The sequence below is a fragment of the Bombina bombina genome, chromosome 5 (assembly GCF_027579735.1).
Source record: "Bombina bombina isolate aBomBom1 chromosome 5, aBomBom1.pri, whole genome shotgun sequence".
Classification (NCBI taxonomy): Eukaryota; Metazoa; Chordata; class Amphibia; order Anura; family Bombinatoridae; genus Bombina; species Bombina bombina.
In genome coordinates this window covers 972,887,729-972,906,506 of record NC_069503.1, presented here as the reverse complement: position 1 = coordinate 972,906,506, position 18,778 = coordinate 972,887,729, and the positions used below count along the sequence as shown (strand labels likewise).

At 41.5% G+C, this 18,778-nt stretch overlaps 1 protein-coding gene across 1 annotated transcript in view; it reads right to left on the bottom strand.

The window, feature by feature from the left end:
* OSGIN2 (oxidative stress induced growth inhibitor family member 2) overlaps nt 1–18,778 on the bottom strand; it is a 185,326-nt gene that overhangs the window by 21,020 nt on the left and 145,528 nt on the right. Inside the window, exon 5 of the mRNA XM_053715185.1 lies at nt 10,074–10,165. Coding sequence (XP_053571160.1) covers nt 10,074–10,165 — 92 coding nt within the window. The remainder of the gene's footprint in view (nt 1–10,073; nt 10,166–18,778) is intronic.

The following is an 18,778-nucleotide window of genomic DNA, read 5'->3' as shown; positions in this document are numbered from 1 at the left end:
CTATAGGGTGCCGTGGTGACTGTAGTTAAAGAAAGAAATTTATCAAACCTGATTAAAAAACCAGGGCGGGCCGTGGACCGGACACACCGTTGGAGAAAGTAATTTATCAGGTAAGCATAAATTCTCTTTTCTCCAATATTGGTGTGTCCGGTCCACGGCGTCATCCATAACTTGTGGGAACCAATACCAAAGCTTTAGGACACGGATGAAGGGAGGGAGCAAATCAGGTTACCTAAACAGAAGGCACCACGGCTTGCAAAACCTTTCTCCCAAAAATAGCCTCCGAAGAAGCAAAAGTATCAAATTTGTAGAATTTGGCAAAAGTGTGCAGAGAAGACCAAGTCGCTGCCTTACATATCTGATCAACAGAAGCCTCGTTCTTGAAGGCCCATGTGTAAGCCACAGCCCTAGTAGAGTGAGCTGTGATTCGTTCGGGAGGCTGCAGTCCGGCAGTCTCATAAGCCAATCGGATGATGCTTTTCAGCCAAAAGGAAAGAGAGGTAGCAGTAGCTTTTTGACCTCTCCTCTTGCCAGAATACACGACAAACAGAGAAGATGTTTGTCTGAAATCCTTTGTTGCTTCTAAATAGAACTTTAAAGCACGGACTACATCTAAATTGTGTAACAAACGTTCCTTCTTTGAAACTGGATTCGGGCACAAAGAAGGCACAACTATTTCCTGGTTAATATTCTTGTTGGAAACAACTTTTGGAAGGAAACCAGGTTTAGTATGCAAAACAACCTTATCTGAATGGAACACCAGATAGGGCGGATTACACTGCAGAGCAGATAATTCAGAAACTCTTCTAGCAGAAGAAATAGCAACCAAAAACAGAACTTTCCAAGATAACAACTTGATATCTATGGAATGTAAGGGTTCAAACGGAACCCCTTGAAGAACTGAAAGAACTAAATTTAGACTCCAGGGAGGAGTCAAAGGTCTGTAAACAGGCTTGATCCTGACCAAAGCCTGAACAAAAGCTTAAACATCTGGCACAGCTGCCAGTCGTTTGTGTAACAAGACAGATAAAGCAGAAATCTGTCCCTTTAGAGAACTTGCTGACAATCCCTTATCCAAACCTTCTTGGAGAAAGGAAAGGATCCTAGGAATTTTAATCTTACTCCATGAGAATCCCTTGGATTCACACCAACAGATATATTTTTTCCATATTTTATGGTAAATCTTTCTAGTCACAGGTTTTCTGACTTGTACCAGAGTATCTATCACAGAATCCGAAAACCCACGCTTAGATAAAATCAAGCGTTCAATTTCCAAGCCGTCAGCTGGAGAGAAACTAGGTTTGGATGTTCGAATGGACCTTGTACTAGAAGATCCTGTCTCAAAGGTAGCTTCCATGGTGGAGCCGATGACATATTCACCAGGTCTGCATACCAAGTCCTGCGTAGCCACGCAGGAGCTATCAAAATCACCGAGGCCTTCTCCTGTTTGATCCTGGCTACCAGCCTGGGAATGAGAGGGAACGGTGGAAACGCATAAGCTAGGTTGAAGGCCCAAGGCGCCACCAATGCATCCACTAGAGTTGCCTTGGGATCCCTGGATCTGGACCCGTAGCAAGGAACCTTGAAGTTCTGACGAGACGCCATCAGATCCATGTCTGGAATGCCCCATAATTGGGTCAACTGGGCAAATACCTCCGGGTGGAGTTCCCACTCCCCCGGATGGAATGTCTGACGACTCAGATAATCCGCCTCCCAGTTTTCCACTCCTGGGATGTGGATCGCAGATTTAGGTCACTTCTCTCATCGCCAGGGAACTCCTTGTTCCCCCCTGATGATTGATGTAAGCAACAGTCGTCATGTTGTCTGATTGGAATCTTATGAATCTGGCCTTTGCTAGTTGAGGCCAAGCCCTGAGAGTATTGAATATCGCTCTCAGTTCCAGAATGTTTATCGGGAGAAGAGACTCTTCCCGAGACCATAGACCCTGAGCTTTCAGGGAGTCCCAGACCGCGCCCCAGCCCAATAGACTGGCGTCGGTCGTGACGATGACCCACTCTGGTCTGCGGAAGCTCATTCCCTAGGACAGGTGATCCTGGGTCAGCCACCAACGGAGTGAGTCTCTGGTCTTCTGATCTACTTGAATCACTGGAGACAAGTCTGTATAGTCCCCATTCCACTGTTTCAGCATGCACAGTTGTAATGGTCTTAGATGAATTCGCGCAAAAGGAACTATGTCCATTGCTGAAACCATCAACCCTACTACTTCCATGCACTGAGCTATGGAAGGTCGTAGAACAGAGTGAAGAACTTGACAAGCGTTTAGAAGCTTTGACTTTCTGACATCTGTCAGGAAAATCTTCATTTCTAAAGAATCTATTATTGTCCCCAAGAAAGGAACTCTTGTCGACGGAGACAGGGAACTTTTTTCTATGTTCACCTTCCACCCGTGAGATCTGAGAAAGGCCAGAACGATGTCTGTGTGAGCCTTTGCCTTTGAGACGACGCTTGTATCAGAATGTCGTCCAAGTAAGGTGCCACTGCAATGCCCCTTGGTCTTAGAACCGCTAGAAGGGACCCGAGTACCTTTGTGAAAATCCTTGGAGCAGTGGCTAGCCCGAATGGGAGAGCCACAAACTGGTAATGTTTGTCCAGAAAGGCGAACCTTAGGAACTGATGATGATCTTTGTGGATAGGAATATGTAGATACGCATCCTTTAAATCCACGGTAGTCATAAATTGACCCTCCTGGATTGTAGGTAAAATCGTTCGAATAGTTTCCATTTTGAACGATGGCACTCTGAGAAATTTGTTTAGAATCTTTAAATCCAGAATTAGTCTGAAGGTTCCCTCTTTTTTGGGAACTACAAACAGATTTGAGTAAAACCCCAGTCCTTGTTCCACAGTTGGAACTGGGTATATCACTCCCATTTTTAACAGGTCTTCTACACAATGTAAGAATGCCTGTCTCTTTATTTGGTTTGAAGATAAGTGAGACATGTGGAACCTTCCCCTTGGGGGTAGTTCCTTGAATTCTAGAAGATAACCCTGAGAGACTATTTCTAGTGCCCAGGGATCCTGAACATCTCTTGCCCAAGCCTGAGCGAAGAGAGAGAGTCTGCCCCCTACTAGATCCGGTCCCGGATCGGGGGCTACTCCTTCATGCTGTTTTGGTAGCAGCAGCAGGCTTCTTGGCTCGTTTACCCTTGTTCCAGCCTTGCATCGGTTTCCAAGCTGGTTTGGTCTGCGAAGCAATACCCTCTTGTCTAGAGGCTGCAGAGTTGGAGGCCGGTCCGTTCCTGAAATTGCGAAAGGAACGAAAATTAGACTTATTCTTAGCCTTGAAAGGCCTATCTTGTGGGAGTGCATGGCCCTTACCTACAGTGATGTCTGAAATAATCTCTTTCAATTCTGGCCCAAAGAGGGTTTTACCTTTGAAAGGGATATTAAGCAATTTTGTCTTGGAAGATACATCCGCTGACCAAGACTTTAGCCAGAGCGCTCTGCACGCCACAATTGCAAACCCTGAATTTTTCGCCGCTAATCTAGCTAACTGCAAAGCGGCATCTAAAATAAAGGAATTAGCTAACTTAAGTGCGTGAATTCTGTCCATAACCTCCTCATACGGAGTCTCTCTACTGAGCGACTTTTCTAGTTCTTCGAACCAGAACCATGCTGCTGTAGTGACAGGAATAATACACGAAATAGGTTGCAGGAGGTAACCTTGCTGTACAAAAATCTTTTTAAGCAAACCCTCCAATTTTTTATCCATAGGATCTTTAAAAGCACAATTGTCCTCTATAGGAATGGTAGTGCGTTTGGCTAGTGTAGAAACTGCCCCCTCGACCTTAGGGACTGTTTGCCATAAGTCCTTTCTGGGGTCGACCATAGGAAATAATTTCTTAAATATAGGAGGAGGGACAAAAGGTATGCCTGGCTTCTCCCACTCCTTATTCACTATGTCCGCCACCCGTTTGGGTATTGGAAAAGCATCAGGGTGCACCGGGACCTCAAGGAACTTGTCCATCTTGCACAATTTTTCTGGGATGACCAGATTGTCACAATCATCCAGAGTAGATAGCACCTCTTTAAGCAGTGCGCGGAGATGCTCTAATTTAAATTTAAATGTCACAACATCAGGTTCTGCCTGTTGAGAAATTCTACCTGAATCAGAAATTTCCCCATCTGACAAAACCTCCCTCATGGCCACTTCAGATTGGTGTGAGGTTATGACAGAGCAATTATCATCAGCGCCCTCCTGCTCTACAGTGTTTAAAACAGAGCAATCGCGCTTTCTCTGAAATGCAGGCATTTTGGATAAAATATTTGCTATGGAGTTATCCATTACTGCCGTCAATTGTTGCATAGTAACAAGCACTGGCGCGCTAGAAGTACTAGGGGTCTCCTGCGTGGGCAAAACTGGTGTAGACACAGAAGGAGATGATGTAGAACTATGTCTACTCCCTTCATCTGATGAATCATCTTGGGCAACTTTACTATCTGTGGCAGTACTGTCCTTACTTTGTTTGGACGCTATGGCACAATTATCACACATATTTGAAGGGGGAGACACATTGGCTTCCATACATACAGAACATAGTCTATCTGAAGGCACAGACATGTTAAACAGGCTTAAACTTGTCAATAAAGTACAAAAACCGTTTTAAAACAAAACCGTTACTGTCTCTTTAAATTTTAAACAGGGCACACTTTATTACTGAATATGTGAAAAACTATGAAGGAATTGTTCAATTTTAACCAAATTTTCACCAGTGTCTTAAAGCATTCAAAGCATTGCACCCCAAATTTCAGGCTGTTAACCCTTAAAATGTGCCGTTTACAGTTTTAACCCCCATACAGTCCCAGCCCCAGCCTTTGCTGCGACTTCACCAAACCCAGGGGAGTATACGATACCAAATGAAGCCTTCTAGGAACCTTTTCAAGTAATTCCAGACCCACACACATGCAGCTGCATGTACTGCTCTCAAAAGTAACTGCGCAGTAATGGCGCGAAAATGAGGCTCTGCCTACTACAGAGAAGGCCCTTGCTGACTGGGAAGGTGTCTAAACCAGTGCCTGACGTAAAAAAAATGTTCCCCAAAGTTATAAAGTGTGAATTTCAACCTCAAACTGTATAAAATGCCTAAATAAAGCAATCAATCTAGCCCATAAAAGTGTCTACCAGTTTTATAGCCCATAATAAGCCCTTTATTCTGTTTGAGACTAAGAAAATGGCTTACCGATCCCCATGAGGGGAAAAATGACAGCCTTCCAGCATTACACAGTCTTGTTAGAAATATGGCTAGTCATACGTTAAGCAGAAAAGTCTGCCAACTGCTCCCCCCAACTGAAGTTATCTCATCTCAACAGTCCTGTGTGGGAACAGCAAACGATTTTAGATACTGCTGCTAAAATCATACTCCTCTTACAAACAGAACTCTTCATCTTTTTCTGTTTCAGAGTAAATAGTACATACCAGCACTATTTTAAAATAACAAACTCTTGATAGTAGAATAAAAAACTACAACTAAACACCACATACTCTTCACCATCTCCGTGGAGATGCTGCCTGTTCAGCGGCAAAGAGAATGACTGGGGAGGGCGGAGCCTGGGAGGGACTATATGGACAGCTTTTGCTGTGCTCTTTGCCATTTCCTGTTGGGGAGGAGAATATTCCCACAAGTTATGGATGACGCCGTGGACCGGACACACCAATGTTGGAGAAATAATCTTGTCGTCCCTTTAGTTTATTTCTCTTGTCTTGAGGAAGGAGATGTCCCTTACCTCCAGAAATGTCAGATATAATCTCTTTCAAACCCGGTTCAAACAAGGTCTTTCCTTTATAAGGAATTGCCAAAAGCTTGGACTTAGAGGAAAAGTCCGCAGACCAGGGTTTTAACCATAAAGCTCTGCGGGCTAGAATAGAAAACCCTGATCTCTTCGCAGCTGATATAGCAATTTGCAGAGAAGAATCCATGATAACGGCATTAGCTAATTTTAGAGCCTTGATCCTATCTTGGATCTCCTCCAAAAGAGTTTCAATCTGAAAGAATCAGATAGAGCATCAAACCAATAAGCTGCAGCACTAGTAACAGTAGCAATGCATGCAGCCGGCTGCAAAAGCAGACCCTGATGAACAAAAAGTTTCTTAATCATAGAATCTTTGAAAGCACAAATATCCTCAATAGGAATAGTTGTACGCTTGACCAGAGTGGAAATAGCACCTTCCACCTTAGGAACCGTCTGCCAGGTTTCCTTAATAGCCTCAGCTACCGGAAACATCTTCTTATAAACAGGAGACTGAGAAAAAGGAATGCCTGTTTTTTCCCATTCCTTAGAAATAATCTTCTTTCAGGAACTGGAAAGACATCTGAGAAGGAAGGGACTTCAAAATATCTGTCAAATTTACACAACTTCTCAGGAGCAACAACTACTTTAGAGACGCAATCATCTATAGTTGCCACAACCTCCCTGAGTAACAGACGGAGGTGTTCTAATTTAAATCTGAAAGATATCACCTTGGAATCAGTTAAAGGTATAGAGCTCTCAGAGTCAGAAATCTCACCTTCTGACAACATCTCCATACCCTCCAACTCAGTTCCCTGGGAGGGTACTGAAAATGCCCCGTAAGGGTCTCAAGGCGCTGTTCATTTTATCAACCTCAGAAGGATGAAAGGACGATTGGACCTCGCCGGGGATTGAACCTGCAACCCTTGGGTTGTTACAGAGCTCAGACACAGTGCCTTAGCATGCTGAGCTATCTGTCCGGCATTGGTATCCCTTCGTTTACTCTTGCTTTGTAACATGGGAAAGGCAGATAATGCATCAGAAATCATAGAAGACATAATTGCTGCTATGTCCTTTAAGGAAACCCCAGATAAAATTGGAGCAGGGGTTAAAGTACAGGGCACTGCTTGAGCGGGCGTTAATTCTTGGGACATTTGGGGAGAAAGCTGTGGCATACTCTGAGTCTCATCCTGAGACTCCTGGGAAGCATCCACCTTAGAAAAGGTTTAATCATGAAACATCTTGTCCCTATAACTCAAAGCCCTCTCAACACATGAGGGACAAAAAGGAATTGGTGGTTCAACACTAGTATTCAAACACATAGAGCAAGTACCAGATTGCACAGCTCCTATGTCCATCTCAAATCACATGAAAAAGAAAAGTGAAAAAATATATATATATATATATATATATATATATAATATATTTCTTTATATATATATATATATATATATATATATATAATATAATAGCGTTACTGCTACAGTAATGAACAATAAAAACAATTTAGGTAATACTGAAAAGCAAGAATATGCTCAAAGATATTCAAAATTCTGATAAAAGACTTGTAACAATAAAACGATACTGTAGCTTTAAATTTCAAACAGTCTTTTTTTTCTCTTTTTTTACTGCAGTTAAAAAAACAAAATTCAGCAGTAGAAAAATACAAAAAACTGATGCACTAAGACACCCATACACCTCAGCTACTCTGCTGAGGTGCCTACCTGCCCCACAGATCGCAGTCAGACCGGATGATATTGCAGAACGATCCGAAACACAAGTACACAACAAACTTTTCTAAACTAACAGAAAGCCATGCGGTAGCAGAGCCACGTGTATGAACGTCCTCTCTGTGAGATGAAGACTGCGCGATGAGGAAAAACAGCGCGTGGAACATAACCCCGCCCATCGTGGGCATAACATAGAACCCAACAACGGAGCATAATGAAAAATATGAACCTGCAACTACCATCCTGAAAAATTGTGCCAAAAAAAACACGTACACATAAACTTTCAGCCTTCTCCCAGCCCTGTGCCTGTACTTATGGCTGTCTAAATACACCCTCTATACCAGAGGGAATAGTGTCCCAGCATAAGTAAATATGCCACAGAAATTAGAAAGCTAGCACTTACCTCAAATGCTGACCAACAGCAGGCTAGCCCAGCAGGTGTAAGAGGTCCTCTCCCTCTCATAGCCCTGTGGAAAGAGATCAGCCTGAGAAAACAGTGCTTAGGTAATCTGTATCAGGGCAGCAACAGAGTATAGGAGGCGCAGTGAGAATTATGTCCCACCAGTTCCTATTGCTTTAAAGCCACCAAAAAGCTCTACTGTAGAGACTGATCTGGTCTAGGCTACACCCTGGAACAAAGTAGCACTCTCTGGCACTACTTTAAAAATAATAAACTCTTGATTGAATAATCTTTTCTAACACCTCACTTTGCCATCTCCTATCACTAACGCAGGCAAAGAGAATGACTGGGGTGGGAGGGAGGGGAGACGCTATATATACAGCTCTGCTGTGGTGCTCTTTGCCTCCACCTGCTGACCAGGAGGCGTAATCCCACAAGGATGAAATCCGTGGACTCATTGTGTCTTTAAAAAGAAAAGGTATTTTTAAAAAGAAGCTTCAATGTAAAGTCTAATGAATGAAAGTGCCCCTGTTTTTAAGAGTATTTTTAGATACCGGGCACTTATGACAGCGGTTTTCACTTGATAGCCAGCCATCATGTTTAAGGACTAAATTATAAAATAATCTGTCAAATTTGAAAATAGAGAATACTATGCAAGTTAGTAGAGCTGCAACAACTAATCGGCATAATCGATAATAATCGATTATGAAAATAGTTGTCAACGAATCTCATAATCGATTAGTTGGTTTGCAATTAGTTGGTCTGTGCACAACACCAGCTGCTTCACTCCAATGAACTCCTGCATATGGTATTGTGTTTTATGGTAATGTCCTTAGCCTAAAGGACGTCTACTTTTCACTTTTTCAGGACAGTATAATTTTACAACTACCCCTGGCTTATGTGCAATCCAGATATAACAGTCATCATTTGGATTGTGTATATTAAATCTGGTGATTTGGATCTATGCTTTTTCAGGATATAGTGCCAAGCTTTACACCTAGCCCCTAGATTGATGGGAGTTTATTTAAATTGATGTGCACTATTATCTGTTTGCACAATTATTAGCGTATTGCTTGCTATTGCTGATTATATGTACTGTATAAATAAATGTGTAAGGCTTTGTCCTGTTATTGATATACAGTCCTTAGCGCTTTTGATCTTGTTTTTTATTGTTTTTTTTTTTATATTTTTAATAAATTGTGATAATATGTACCAGATTCAACCTTTATAAGTATACATTCATTATTTTTAGAGCAGACTAGATATTTCCCCTAACCTTATAGCTGGTTATTTACCATTGCATATAGATATTCAAGATATTTTTATGTTAGAATGAAGTCAAGGGTTACTTTATTGAGAGGCCCCTTGCCAAGGTAGAAAACACTTAGCATTGGTGAAGAGCTAACAAAGCTAAATATCCCACTTTGGTGAAATTGGCAAAACCCTACTTATACACCTCAACAGCCTTTTCTCTGCTGCAGGAAATAATGCTGCAAACAGAGAACCAGCCTTAGCCAGAAGCATGTGGACATGTTGAGATTTTTGCATTTCAATGCAAAGTTTCTGAAAGAGTGAATAACAGAATGTTATTAACAGTGATAGTCTAACTCTTTATAGTTCTACCTCTTTTCAAACAGTTTGTGGTTTTGTTTAATTATAAAACTGTGCTCTGCTGCTAAAAAATTGAAGAAACAGTTGTGTTAATGTAAAGTTTTAGTCTGAAGTTTATATTTGTAACACTCATTATGTGGATTTTATTTAAAACATAGAAAACTATTATTGATTCTCTTTTTATCCGATTAGTCGACTAATCGAAAAAATAATCGGCCGATTAATCGATTATGAAAATAATAGTTAGTTGCAGCCCTACAAGTTAGATTGTGTCATTCTTTGTAGTAGCTGAAAGCCTAAAACAAGAAAATGTGTATTATTAATATGTAGTAAATTTAATTACTGGAAACCTACAGAATGGAAGGTATGGTGTCGTATGGATTTATTTTCTACCTCTGATTGTCAGATGACTGTCCATTTTAAATGAAGGTTTTTTGTTTCTACTGTTAGGTACTATAGCTTAAAATGACAATAGTATATAGGTCTTAAAGGGGACTTATTTGCTGCAATTGTTTTTCACACTTCATTATTTGTAGGAGCCAATTCAGACGTATTATATGTTCTCTTTCAGCGATTACCAATCTTACCTTCGTTTTCCCAAGACCCAGTCTTTAAATTTAAGTCCAGGTAATTCCATCCAGTCTCCTAAACTAAGAGTTAACATTGATCCTTCCATATCCTAACCAGGAAAGAAAAAGAAATATATAAATATGTACATTGCTTTTCCCGTAAAGATGCCTGAGTACGTGTGCATGGGTGCATTTCAGTTTAAAAAAGAAGCAACATACTTTCATTATTAACAATGCCTCTAGTAAAAGTTATTACAGTTTTTCAGTGGCATACACACATATGCTTTTAGAGCCTGTGCACCAGTCACACTACACCTTATCAGCAAGTCAACAGTGGCTTATTTGACACAAATTAAGTATTCATAGGCACAATACACAGCACTGCCAGCTCTCTGAGCTTGAATAGTGGTGCACCGGCCCTCATAGCATATGTGCATATGCTTCTGGGGAAAAAAGTAATAGATTTTAATAGAAGCATTTTCACTAATGGAAGTATATTTCAAAAAACAATTCTATTTAAAATATAAATCCACTCATGCACATTTCAGTTTCTATCCCTTTAAGGTCACTTACAGGGTAAAGCTCACACTGCATTACACCTCATATAAAATTATATGTTTCCATAAATATTACTAGAGTTAACTACGCAGGTATAGACTAAAAACAAAATAAGAACAACTGTGTATGTATATATGTGTGTGTATATATCTGTGTGTATGTATGTCTCTGTGTGTGTATATGTATGTATGTATTAGTATGTGTGTGTTTGTGTATGTATTAGTATGTGTGTATATATGTGTGTATGTATGTCTCTATGTGTGTATATGTATGTATGAAAGTATGTATGTATGCATATGTGTGTGTATGTATGTATTAGTGTGAGTGTGTATTAGTATGTGTGTTAGTATGTATGTATATGTGTGTGTTAGTATGTATGTATATGTGTGTGTATGTATGTGTGTGTGTATGTATGTGTGTGTGTATGTATGTATTAGTATGTGTGTTAGTGTGTGTATGTATTAGTATGTGTGTATGTGTGTATATGTATGTATGGATATGTGTTAGTATGTATGTGTGTGTGTATGTATGGATGGATATGTGTGTGTGTATGTATGTGTGTATGTATGTATATGTGTTAGTATGTATGTGTATGTGTGTGTATGTATGGATATGTGTTAGTATGTAAGTGTGTGTATATGTATGTATGAAAGTATGTATGTGTGTGTGTGTATGTATTAGTATGTGTGTTAGTGTGTGTATGTATTAGTATGTGTGTTAGTATGTGTGTATGTATGTGTGTATATGTATGTATGTGTGTATGGATATGTGTTAGTATGTATGTGTGTATGGATATGTGTTAGTATGTATGTGTGTATGGATATGTGTTAGTATGTATGTGTGTGTGTGATGTGTGTGTGTATGTATATGTGTGTGTATGTATGTATGTATATGTGTTAGTATGTATGTGTGTGTATGTATGTATGGATATGTGTGTGTGTTAATATGTGTGTGTATATATATGTATTTGTGTATGTATGTGTGTATATGTGTGTGTATGAGTATGTGTGTGTGTGTGTGTTACTATGTATGTGTGCGTGTTAGTATGTATGTGTGTATGAGTATGTATGTGTGTATGAGTATGTATGTGTGTGTGTGTATGTGTCTGTATGTATGTGTCTGTATGTATGTGTGTGTGTATGTGTCTGTATGTGTGTGTGTATGTGTCTGTATGTGTGTGTGTGTGTATTTATGTGTGTATGAGTATGTATGTATGTGTGTGTATGTATGTATGTGTGTGTGTGTATGTGTCTGTATGTATGTGTGTGTATGTGTCTGTATGTATGTGTGTGTGTGTGTGTATGTGTCTGTATGTATGTGTGTGTATGTGTCTGTATGTATGTGTGTGTGTGTGTATGTGTCTGTATGTATGTGTGTGTGTGTGTGTGTATGTGTCTGTATGTATGTGTGTGTGTGTGTATGTGTGTGTATGTGTGTATGTGTATGTGTGTGTATGTATGTATGTATGTATATGTATGCATGTGTGTGTGTGTATGTATATGTATGTATGTGTGTGTATGTATGTGTGTGTATGTATGTATGTATGTGTGTGTATGTATGTATGTGTGTGTATGTATGTGTGTGTATGTGTCTGTATGTATGTGTGCATGTGTATGTATGTGTGTGTATGTATGTCTGTGTATGTATGTATGTGTGTGTGTGTGTGTGTGTATGTATGTATGTATGTGTGTGTGTGTGTGTGTGTATGTATGTATGTATGTATGTCTGTCTGTCTGTACAGGGAGTGCAGAATTATTAGGCAAATGAGTATTTTGACCACATCATCCTCTTTATGCATGTTGTCTTACTCCAAGCTGTATAGGCTCGAAAGCCTACTACCAATTAAGCATATTAGGTGATGTGCATCTCTGTAATGAGAAGGGGTGTGGTCTAATGACATCAACACCCTATATCAGGTGTGCATAATTATTAGGCAACTTCCTTTCCTTTGGCAAAATGGGTCAAAAGAAGGACTTGACAGGCTCAGAAAAGTCAAAAATAGTGAGATATCTTGCAGAGGGATGCAGCACTCTTAAAATTGCAAAGCTTCTGAAGCGTGATCATCGAACAATCAAGCGTTTCATTAAAAATATTCAACAGGGTCGCAAGAAGCGTGTGGAAAAACCAAGGCACAAAATAACTGCCCATGAACTGAGAAAAGTCAAGCGTGCAGCTGCCAAGATGCCACTTGCCACCAGTTTGGCCATATTTCAGAGCTGCAACATCACTGGAGTGCCCAAAAGCACAAGGTGTGCAATACTCAGAGACATGGCCAAGGTAAGAAAGGCTGAAAGACGACCACCACTGAACAAGACACACAAGCTGAAACGTCAAGACTGGGCCAAGAAATATCTCAAGACTGATTTTTCTAAGGTTTTATGGACTGATGAAATGAGAGTGAGTCTTGATGGGCCAGATGGATGGGCCCGTGGCTGGATTGGTAAAGGGCAGAGAGCTCCAGTCCGACTCAGACGCCAGCAAGGTGGAGGTGGAGTACTGGTTTGGGCTGGTATCATCAAAGATGAGCTTGTGGGGGCCTTTTCGGGTTGAGGATGGAGTCAAGCTCAACTCCCAGTCCTACTGCCAGTTTCTGGAAGACACCTTCTTCAAGCAGTGGTACAGGAAGAAGTCTGCATCCTTCAAGAAAAACATGATTTTCATGCAGGACAATGCTCCATCACACGCGTCCAAGTACTCCACAGCGTGGCTGGCAAGAAAGGGTATAAAAGAAGAAAATCTAATGACATGGCCTCCTTGTTCACCTGATCTGAACCCCATTGAGAACCTGTGGTCCATCATCAAATGTGAGATTTACAAGGAGGGAAAACAGTACACCTCTCTGAACTGTGTCTGGGAGGCTGTGGTTGCTGCTGCACGCAATGTTGATGGTGAACAGATCAAAACACTGACAGAATCCATGGATGGCAGGCTTTTGAGTGTCCTTGCAAAGAAAGGTGGCTATATTGGTCACTGATTTGTTTTTGAATGTCAGAAATGTATATTTGTGAATGTTGAGATGTTATATTGGTTTCACTGGTAAAAATAAATCATTGAAATGGGTATATATTTGTTTTTTGTTAAGTTGCCTAATAATTATGCACAGTAATAGTCACCTGCACACACAGATATCCCCCTAAAATAGCTATAACTAAAAACAAACTAAAAAACAAAATTTATGCTTACCTGATAAATTCATTTCTCCTGTAGTGTGGTCAGTCCACGGGTCATCATTACTTCTGGGATATTATCTCCTCCCCTACAGGAAGTGCAAGAGGATTCACCCAGCAGAGCTGCTATATAGCTCCTCCCCTCTACGTCACCTCCAGTCATTCGACCAAAGGACCAACGAGAAAGGAGAAGCCCAAGGGTGTAGTGGTGACTGGAGTATAATCCAAAAAATTTTTTAGCCTGCCATAAAAAACAGGACGGGCCGTGGACTGACCACACTACAGGAGAAATGAATTTATCAGGTAAGCATAAATTTTGTTTTCTCCTAAGTGTGGTCAGTCCACGGGTCATCATTACTTCTGGGATACCAATACCAAAGCAAAAGTACACGGATGACGGGAGGGACAGGCAGGCTCTTTATACGGAGGGAACCACTGCCTGAAGAACCTTTCTCCCAAAAACAGCCTCCGAAGAAGCAAAAGTGTCAAATTTGTAAAATTTGGAAAAAGTATGAAGAGAAGACCAAGTTGCAGCCTTGCAAATCTGTTCAACAGAAGCCTCATTCTTAAAGGCCCAAGTGGAAGCCACAGCTCTAGTAGAATGAGCTGTAATTCTTTCAGGAGGCTGCTGTCCAGCAGTCTCATAGGCTAATCGTATTATGCTACGAAGCCAAAAAGAGAAAGAGGTAGCCGAAGCTTTTTGACCTCTCCTCTGGCCAGAATAAACGACAAACAGGGAAGACGTTTGACGAAAATCCTTAGTTGCCTGTAGATAAAATTTCAGGGCACGGACTACATCTAGATTGTGTAGCAGACGTTCCTTCTTCGAGGAAAGATTAGGACACAAGATGGAACAACAATCTCTTGATTGATATTCCTGTTAGTGACCACCTTAGGTAGGAACCCAGGTTTAGTACGCAGAACTACCTTGTCTGAGTGAAAAATCAGATAAGGAGAATCACAATGTAAGGCAGATAACTCAGAGACTCTTCGAGCCGAGGAAATAGCCATTAAAAACAGAACTTTCCAAGATAACAACTTGATATCAATGGAATGAAGGGGTTCAAACGGAACACCCTGTAAAACATTAAGAACTAAGTTCAAACTCCATGGTGGAGCAACAGTTTTAAACACAGGCTTGATCCTAGCTAAAGCCTGACAAAAAGCTTGAACGTCCGGAACTTCTGACAGACGTTTGTGTAAAAGAATGGACAGAGCTGAAATCTGTCCCTTTAAGGAACTAGCGGATAAACCCTTTTCTAAACCTTCTTGTAGAAAAGACAATATCCTTGGAATCCTAACCTTACTCCATGAGTAACTCTTGGATTCGCACCAATATAAGTATTTACGCCATATTTTATGGTAAATCCTTCTGGTAACAGGCTTCCTAGCCTGTATTAAGGTATCAATAACTGGCTCAGAAAACCCACGTTTTGATAAAATCAAGCGTTCAATCTCCAAGCAGTCAGCTTCAGAGAAGTTAGATTTTGATGTTTGAATGGACCCTGGATCAGAAGGTCCTGTTTCAGAGGTAGAGACCAAGGCGGACAGGATGACATGTCCACTAGATCTGCATACCAAGTCCTGCGTGGCCATGCAGGTGCTATTAGAATCACTGATGCTCTCTCCTGTTTGATTCTGGCAATCAATCGAGGAAGCATCGGGAAGGGTGGAAACACATAAGCCATCTTGAAGGTCCAAGGTGCTGTCAGAGCATCTATCAGAACCGCTCCCGGATCCCTGGATCTGGACCCGTAGCGAGGAAGCTTGGCGTTCTGATGAGACGCCATGAGATCTATCTCTGGTTTGCCCCAACGTTGAAGTATTTGGGCAAAGACCTCCGGATGAAGTTCCCACTCCCCCGGATGAAAAGTCTGACGACTTAAGAAATCCGCCTCCCAGTTCTCCACTCCCGGGATGTGGATTGCAGACAGGTGGCAAGAGTGAGACTCTGCCCAGCGAATTATCTTTGATACTTCCATCATTGCTAGGGAGCTTCTTGTCCCTCCCTGATGGTTGATGTAAGCTACAGTCGTGATGTTGTCCGACTGAAACCTGATGAACCCCCGAGTTGTTAACTGGGGCCAAGCCAGAAGGGCGTTGAGAACTGCTCTCAATTCCAGAATGTTTATTGGAAGGAGACTCTCCTCCTGATTCCATAGTCCCTGAGCCTTCAGAGAATTCCAGACAGCGCCCCAACCTAGTAGGCTGGCGTCTGTTGTTACAATTGTCCAGTTTGGCCTGCTGAATGGCATCCCCCTGGACAGATGTGGCCGATAAAGCCACCATAGAAGAGAATTTCTGGTCTCTTGATTCAGATTCAGAGTGGGGGACAAATCTGAGTAATCCCCATTCCACTGACTTAGCATGCACAATTGCAGCGGTCTGAGATGTAGGCGTGCAAAGGGGACTATGTCCATTGCCGCTACCATTAATCCGATCACCTCCATGCATTGAGCTACTGACGGGTGTTGAATGGAATGAAGGACACAGCATGCATTTTGAAGCTTTGTTAACCTGTCTTCTGTCAGGTAAATCTTCATTTCTACAGAATCTATCAGAGTCCCCAAGAAGGGAACTCTTGTGAGTGGAAAGAGAGAATTCTTCTTTTCGTTCACCTTCCATCCATGCGACCTTAGAAATGCCAGTACTAACTCTGTATGAGACTTGGCAGTTTGAAAGCTTGAAGCTTGTATCAGAATGTCGTCTAGGTACGGAGCTACCGAAATTCCTCGCGGTCTTAGTACCGCCAGAAGAGTACCCAGAACCTTTGTGAAGATTCTTGGAGCCGTAGCCAATCCGAATGGAAGAGCTACAAACTGGTAATGCCTGTCTAGAAAGGCAAACCTTAGATACCGGTAATGATTTCTGTGAATCGGTATGTGAAGGTAAGCATCCTTTAAATCCACTGTGGTCATGTACTGACCCTCTTGGATCATGGGTAAAATTGTTCGAATAGTTTCCATCTTGAACGATGGAACTCTTAGGAATTTGTTTAGGATCTTTAAATCCAAGATTGGCCTGAAAGTTCCCTCTTTCTTGGGAACTACAAACAGATTTGAGTAAAACCCTTGTCCTTGTTCCGACCGCGGAACTGGATGGATCACTCCCATTAATAAAAGATCTTGTACGCAGCGTAGAAACGCTTCCTTCTTTGTTTGGTTTGTTGACAACCTTGACAGATGAAATCTCCCTCTTGGGGAGAGGATTTGAAGTCCAGAAGGTATCCCTGAGATATGATCTCTAACGCCCAGGGATCCTGAACATCTCTTGCCCAAGCCTGGGCGAAGAGAGAAAGTCTGCCCCCCACTAGATCCGGTCCCGGATCGGGGGCCCTCGATTCATGCTGTCTTAGGGGCAGCAGCAGGTTTCCTGGCCTGCTTGCCCTTGTTCCAGGACTGGTTAGGTTTCCAGCCTTGTCTGTAGCGAGCAACAGCACCTTCCTGTTTTGGTGCAGAGGAAGTTGATGCTGCTCCTGCTTTGAAATTACGAAAGGAACGAAAATTAGACTGTCTAGCCTTAGCTTTGGCTTTGTCCTGAGGCAGGGCATGGCCTTTACCTCCTGTAATGTCAGCGATAATCTCTTTCAACCCGGGCCCGAATAAGGTCTGCCCTTTGAAAGGTATATTAAGCAATTTAGATTTAGAAGTAACATCAGCTGACCAGGATTTTAGCCACAGTGCTCTGCGTGCCTGAATGGCGAATCCGGAATTCTTAGCCGTAAGTTTAGTTAAATGTACTACGGCATCTGAAATAAATGAGTTAGCTAACTTAAGGGCTTTAAGTTTGTGTGTAATCTCATCTAGTGTAGATGATTCAAGTGTCTCTTCCAGAGACTCAAACCAAAATGCTGCTGCAGCCGTGACAGGCGCAATACATGCAAGAGGTTGCAATATAAAACCTTGTTGAACAAACATTTTCTTAAGGTAACCCTCTAATTTTTTATCCATTGGATCTGAAAAAGCACAGCTATCCTCCACCGGGATAGTGGTACGCTTAGCTAAAGTAGAAACTGCTCCCTCCACCTTAGGGACCGTTTGCCATAATTCCCGTGTGGTGGCGTCTATTGGAAACATTTTTCTAAATATCGGAGGGGGTGAGAACGGCACACCGGGTCTATCCCACTCCTTAGTAACAATTTCAGTAAGTCTCTTAGGTATAGGAAAAAACATCAGTACTCTCCGGTACCGCAAAATATCTATCCAACCTACACATTTTCTCTGGTATTGCAACTGTGTTACAATCATTCAGAGCCGCTAATACCTCCCCTAGTAATACACGGAGGTTTTCCAGCTTAAATTTAAAATTTGAAATATCTGAATCCAGTCTGTTTGGATCAGAACCGTCACCCACAGAATGAAGTTCTCCGTCCTCATGTTCTGCCACCTGTGACGCAGTGTCTGACATGGTCCTAATATTATCAGCGCACTCTGTTCTCACCCCAGAGTGATCACGCTTACCTCTTAGTTCTGGTAATTTAGCCAAAACTTCAGTCATAACAGTAGCCATATCCTGTAATGTGATTTGTAATGGCCGCCCAGATGTACTCGGCGCTACAATATCACGCACCTCCCGAGCGGGAGATGCAGGTACTGACACGTGAGGCGAGTTAGTCGGCATAACTCTCCCCTCGTTGTCTGGTGAAATATGTTCAATTTGTACAGATTGACTTTTATTTAAAGTAGCATCAATACAGTTAGTACATAAATTTCTATTGGGCTCCACTTTGGCATTAGCACATATAGCACATGTATCTTCCTCTGAATCAGACATGTTTAACACACTAGCAATTAACTAGCAACTTGGAAATGCTTTTTCAAGAAATTTACAATAATATGAAAACGAACTGTGCCTATAAGAAGCACAGAAAAAATTATGACAGTTGAAATAAATAAATTATAGCATCAAATCTTTGTAAGAAATATACAATTTTAGCAAAGGATTGTTCCCATTAGCAAAGGATAACTAACCCTGACAGCAGAAAAAATACACAAATAA